This window comes from Tachysurus vachellii, chromosome 7, assembly GCF_030014155.1.
Source record: "Tachysurus vachellii isolate PV-2020 chromosome 7, HZAU_Pvac_v1, whole genome shotgun sequence".
Lineage (NCBI taxonomy): Eukaryota > Metazoa > Chordata > Actinopteri > Siluriformes > Bagridae > Tachysurus > Tachysurus vachellii.
The window spans coordinates 29,121,393-29,128,044 of record NC_083466.1 but is presented as its reverse complement, the minus strand read 5'-3'; the positions used below and the strand labels follow the sequence as shown (position 1 = coordinate 29,128,044).

The 6,652-nt window shown below is 33.8% G+C and overlaps 1 protein-coding gene across 1 annotated transcript; it reads left to right on the top strand.

Moving 5' to 3' along the window:
- Positions 1-1,107: 1,107 nt before the first annotated feature.
- Positions 1,108-2,436, top strand: LOC132849271 (C-C motif chemokine 4 homolog). Its single transcript, XM_060875523.1, has 3 exons — positions 1,108-1,216; positions 1,963-2,074; positions 2,313-2,436. Exons 1-3 carry the CDS (start codon positions 1,147-1,149, stop codon positions 2,434-2,436), a joined length of 306 nt encoding a protein of 101 aa, XP_060731506.1. The 5' UTR covers positions 1,108-1,146.
- Positions 2,437-6,652: the final 4,216 nt, after the last annotated feature.

The window sequence follows — 6,652 nt, the reverse complement described above, 5'->3', positions numbered from 1 at the left end:
CTATACTACATGTGTACTGCAGTTGTACTACACTATACTGCATGTGTACTGCAGTTTTATTACACTATACTTCAGGTGTACTGCAGTTTTATTACACTATACTGCATGTGTACTGCAGTTGTATTACACTATACTACATGTGTACTGCAGTGTAATGCAGTTGTTTGTTGAAGCACTAAAACTCTCTGTCTATAAATATGTTTCTTACAATATCATACTGTTATGAGGGAAATTCACATATTTTATAATTAGGAAGGCTTAGAATGTGTGTGTGTGTGTGTGGGTGTGGGTGTGTTTCAGTTCTGAAAGTCCCTTCTAATCACTTGCATTATAAGTAAAATTCACACCTTGTATAATTGTAAAGGCTTAAAATGGAAAAGTGAGAGCAGCTGTGTGTGTTTCAGTTCTGAAAGTCCCTACTCAACACTTTTATGTCACTGAATTAACCCATTAAAGAAAATTCCTACCTTTTATTTTTAGAAAAGCTTGTGTGTGTGTGTGTGTGTGTGTGTGTGTGTGTGTGTGTGTGTGTGTGTGTGTGTGTGTGTGTCTACCATGCTGCTGATGATATGTGACAATTTTGTGTTTCACTAGTCTCCATTAATCACAGCCGATTTATACTAAAATATATTTGGTCTAAAAGAAAATACAAATATATTTTTTAAGCTGTAACATTTCCTATTTATTAATAAGTTAAAACTTAACGCTTGTGTGTTTACATTTTTTTTTATCTCTCTGTATTGTGGATGATGTGTGATTTGGTCTGAATTCTGAGTTTGGACTGAATTAATGTTGAACTCCAATAAAGCTGCATTTATTTAATTTAATGTTAATTGATGAGTTTAATAGATAAGTGTAAGATGTGTTTGATTACAAGGTGTTAAGTATTCACTTCTTCCTTGTTGTAGGTGAAAACCACAGTTGGGTTTCTTGTGAAAGAGGTGGATTTTTTTTATCTCTCAGTCAAAGCGGAATTTTTTTGGTCACATAAACACCCAGTCCACACTCTCCCACCCCTCTCACCAGCTATATAAAGTGAAGAGGGAGGTGATATCTGCACTAATACCATTCTGCTCCTGACCATCACTATCTTCATTATTCTCTTCATCATCATCATCATCATCATCATCATCATCATCATCAGTCATGATCTCTCGTTCTCTCCTGCTGGTTCTGCTGGTTCTCGCCTGCCTTCAGTCCTTCGCAACAGCTGAGCGTAAGATAAAGTTATTATTATTATTATCAGTAGTAGTATTAAACCCCTGGTTTATACTGATGCTGAATTTCCTAAAAAGCTGATCAGGTTTCTGTAAATAAGCAGCATTAATAAACCACTGTGTGTTTGTCACACTGTTACAGTAAAATACTGAGTGATGTGGTGGTGTGATGAAGCAGAGTTACTGTTACACTGTAAAGATGAGGATTGTTCTGTAACAGAACGTCCACAAGTGTTTTATTCTCTTATACACAACAATATTTCAACATTTATTTATTTATTTATTTACTTTTTGTCTTAAAGAAAAATGTTTTGTAGGTTTATGGTTACATTTAATGTCGGTGAAACAAGTTAATTCCTGTTCTTAACTATGCAATTATAAATAGTTCCTTCAGTCTATTTTTCCTTTTTACTCCTCAATTTAATAATAATAAAAATAGTAATTCAATCAATGTTAAGTTAACGTCTCTCAGTTTATGTGTCCCATCTGCTGTACACGTCCTTGTAAACAAGCTGTTACTATAGAAACAAATAAGTACATTAATATAAACCTGCACTACAGTCAGACCTGCTGTTATAGAGAATTAATCAACACCTTCTGACCAATCAGAGTCCAGAACTCAACTGTGACATAATACAGTTTAATAGCTACAATAATCTGCATCTGATACTAGATATAAAAGTGTCTAATATTTTCTTATTGAACATTTAATCACAGAACTAAATGTAGAAATGTTTTCACACAGATGAAAATACACCAGATCAGTGCTGTTTCAGCTTTCTGACACGACCAATCCCAGTAAGAGTCATTACAGCTTATAAAGTAACAGATATTCGGTGTGCAAAACGTGGAGTCATGTAAGTGTTCAGTCCCTTATTTATTTTTTAATTAATAATAAAAGCTAATAAGTTTCATTTATGTTTTATTATATTATATTTGTGTAATAGAATTGAACTTGGTACTGAATCTAACTTATAAATCTTATATATGAATCTAACTTTATATTATCTTGGAGGTTTGAGGCATGTCAGAGTGTCTGATTTTCTGATTTTATTACAGTTTCACACTGATGTAAATCTTCTCTCTCCTCTACAGCTTTACTCTACAGGACGGTCGTCATGTGTGTGCAGATCCCGGCTTCAAGTGGGTGAAGAATCACATGAACAGAATTGACCAGCGTCTGTTTAACAGTCTGAACAACACTGAAGGGAGTGCTTAAAACATTAAACAGTTTAAATCTTCTCTCCATTAATAAGTAATGAATAATTATTTTACTAAATGGACTTTTTACATAATCAGACATTATGATTGAAACTTTTAGTTATAAACTTAAATATAATCTGATTTATTCTACAGACTGTTAACATGAATTCATTTACTTTTTATTTACATTTCTCTGCTTTAAAAGAAAATCATGTTGCATTCAAACATTTAACAAGTTTATGTACAACATTAATATATTAATATATGTAACATACACACATATGTCTGATCAGTGTGTTTGTGTTTTCTCCCATGTATAACTTCCTGTTCTGCTGCTAAATAGATTTATTTCTGTCTTCATGCAGTCTTACATCATATATTTCTTTTTCTCTGTTAAATTAATTTTTTCATGTAAAATGGTCTGAGTTATATTTACTGTTTATTATTCTTGATTTTTTCTTTCTTTCTCTCTTACTAGTGATTTGAATTGTTACAAAATAGTAGAAGAATGAAGGTCAATAAATAATCAGTGTATTATGAGACGTGTTTGTGGTTAATGCACACAGTGGTCAGTATGTTATAGCTGCATTATAACAATCCTCAAAGTAACAACCCCAAACAGCCCCATCTGCCCCTGCCCTCAGAAACATATTTAACATAAATTATAACTATATATACAGTATATATACAGTATATATACAGTATATATATATATATATATATATATATATATATATATATATATATATATATATATATATATACAGTATATATGGGCTATATATATATATATGGGCTTCCTGGGCAGCAGCGTCCTCAAGTGTTGGTTCTATACATTAATAATGATCATGACTCCCGATGCTGTGGTTCTGAATCACATTGTGGACTTTGTTAAAGCAACGAATTAAAAAAGTCAGACTGAGAACAAAATGTTCTCAAAATAGAGATAGCGTTAAATTATTTACATTTCTTTTTATTTTTCTGTTAGTAAAACAATAGTCAAAGCAGGATATTGTCAGTTTAATACAGCAGGTTTATATATGTATATATGTCACTATACAGGTTAAATGTCCTTTTAATATTAATAAAGATATCTGGTATATATAACAGTGTAGTGTTAGTATGTTAGTTGTGTAACATTTGGAATTATTCCTCATATCATATTATGGTTGTTTCTGTCTTTAAATAAACAGAAAACAGACAAATACAATGTTTATTTCACATCTTTGATTTAAATCTAAATGAATTTCAAAACACTTTTTGCTCATATATAAAAACACAGTTAAATGACATTATGTGTGTAAATCTGTAGGCCCTCTGTGTCCCAGTGTAGGATGAACAGTACACAAAATAAACTGAAACCTGTTCTGCTTTAAGTATGTTATTTTTTATATATTTTTATTATTTTTGAGATAAAAACACTTAGTGAACATTTAATCCTAAACATTTAACCATTTTGACTTTAACTATAACAGTTACAGTAGCAAATATTATATTTTCTTACTTTGGCACCAGTTGCATCATCCATCCATCCATCCATCCATCCATCCATCCAGCTTCATGTTCTTAATCACCTTTTATTTTCTCCTAATTATTTTTCATTTTCTCTTAATTATTATTCGTCTGTTCGAAAAATATTGGTTTGTCTGTTTCTCTTTTTTCTTCTGACTCACTAACTCCATCCATCCATCCATCCATCCATCCATCCATCCATCCAAATATCTAAGCATCCAATCACCCATTCATCAATCCAGCCAGCTGCATGTTTTTCATCACCCTGTCATTTCTTTGTTCTTTACTCTTCTGTTCAAAAAATATCCGTTTGACTGTTTCCCCTATTTCCAACTACTATTTCCATCCATTATTCTGTCCATCCATCCATCCATCCATCCATCCATCCATCCATCTAACCATCCAATCATCCATTCATCATTCCATCTATTCATTCATCCAAGGTTTCATCCTCATATCATATCAGGGAGTTTTTCCTTGCCACTGTCACCTCTGGCTTGCTCATTAGCGATAGTGATAGATAGATCGATAGATCGATCGATAGATAGACAGACAGATAGATAGATAGATAGATAGATAGATAGATAGATAGATAGATAGATAGATAGATAGATAGATAGATAGAACCAGGCATAGAAGCCTTTATTATTGCCACATATGCATTACAACACAGTGGAATTCTTTTCTTCACATACCCCATCTGAGGAGGTTGGGGTCAGAGTGTAGGGGCAGCTATGATACCTAACCCTAACACTTTTTGGCATAGAGCAAAGGCTTCTAATAATATCTCTGATTGGCAACCATACAGGGCTATACGAAATAAATGTACCCAGTCCATTAGACAGGCAAAATCCGGCTATTTCAAGCATAGTTTTACTGTTAATGGTTCTGATCCCCGAAAATTTTGGAATACCATCAAAAAAATGGAAAACAAAAATATCTCTCCCCGTTTACTCACTGTAATTAATCACAATGGTGTTGTTATTACTGACAAATCAAAAGTGATTGATCAATTTAACCGACATTTTGTTAATGCTGGCTTTGCCTATGAGAATAGGTCCGGTACTTCTACTTGTTCTCCTGTTAATTTGGCATCTGCTAGGCATTCACCAGCCTCAGGTCTCCCATCCTTCTCTTTTAAGTCTATACGAGAGATCGATGTACTAGAGGAATTGCTCAACAACATGGATATTCATAAACCCACTGGCTTGGATGCATTAGATTCAATATTAAATAAATCAGTTTATATTTTTGCTGTGCTTATCACTTGCATTTTTAATCTCTCACTCCATACTAGTGTTTTCCCGAGGGCCTGGAAATCTGCTGCTGTAACCCCACTTTTTAAAGGGGGTGATAATTCAGATTTAAATTGTGATAGACCTGTTTTCATCTTGCCCTGTCTCTCTAAAGTACTAGAGAAGTTGGTCAATAAGCAAGTTATGTACCATTTGGAGACTTATAATGTTCTTAATCAGTTTCAGTCTGGTTTCAGATCTGGTCATAGTTGTATCACTGCTTCAATTAAGGTTTTCAATGATATCATATGTGCAGTTGACAACAAGGAGTACTGTGTGGCTGCATTTGTTGATCTGGCAAAGGCTTTTGACTCTGTGGACCACGAAATATTGATGGATAAGAGATATTGGGTTCTCTGAGAACTGTCTGGCCTGGTTCAAGAGTTACTGTTCTGATCGATCACAATCAATAAGGGTGGAGGGGTTTTGGTCAGATCCCCTGCCACAATTTAAAGGGGTCCCACAAGGAAGCATTTTGGGGCCTACACTTTTTAATATTTATATTAATGATATTGCTCTTGCTGCAGGTGATTCTCAAGTACATTTATATGCAGATGACACTATCATTTATACTGTACATCCCATTCTTCCTTGACAATCGTATTGTCTCTACTGCAGGCTAATTTTACTCGTATCCAACATGCCTTTTCTAATCTTCATCTGATTTTAAACACAACCAAAACAAAATGCATGGTTTTGGTCGATGCTCTTTTCAGTTTTCTGCTGCATACAGTATGATTGGAATCACCTGCAGCAGTCTCTTAAGCATAGTTAATTTATATTGCTTTCTTCCTTTAAATATTCAATTCAGTCACTAACTCAAGATCACTGTACTTGTTTTTAGTTTTTTTGTTTGTTTTTACATGTCATTGTTTATAGCTGTGTTTGTGTATTGTATTAGTTTTTTTTGTTGCCTCTTTGTCAGGTCGTCATTGTAAATGAGAACTGGTTCTCAATTGACTCACCTGGTTAAATAAATAAATAAAAAAAAAAAAAAAATACAGCGCCCCTGGAGCAGGGAGGGTTGAGGGCCTTGCTCAGGGGCCCAGAAGTGGCAGCTTGGCAGTGCTGGGCCTTGAACCCCGATCCTCCAATCAACAACCCAAAGCTTTACCCGGTTGAGCCAGAAGTTTCTGGACTAATTTCCTGACCTGCAAATCCCACGCCAAGCTGCCAGAGGGATCCCTCACCCAAATATTAATGCACTTACAGGTCAAGGTCACTTTGGGGTCAAGGTCACTTCCAGACTCTCTTTCTGTTCTGCTGGAAAATTCTGTTTGATTTGTTTCTGTCTTCATGCATATTTGTATCATATATTTTATTGTTTCTCTCTTATAGTGATTTGAATTGTCACAAAATGAATTCTAATTATAAATTATAAATCAAAAATAAATATATTTCTTTTTTATAAACAAATATAAAAAA

Bases quoted from the DNA above. Each gene is read 5' to 3' on its own strand.
- LOC132849271 (XM_060875523.1), top strand. From the start codon at position 1,147: ATGATCTCTCGTTCTCTCCTGCTGGTTCTGCTGGTTCTCGCCTGCCTT. The intron at 1,217-1,962 runs GTAAGATAAAGT...GTTTTCACACAG, and splicing joins GTCCTTCGCAACAGCTGAGC to ATGAAAATACACCAGATCAG. The intron at 2,075-2,312 runs GTAAGTGTTCAG...TCTCCTCTACAG, and splicing joins TGTGCAAAACGTGGAGTCAT to CTTTACTCTACAGGACGGTC.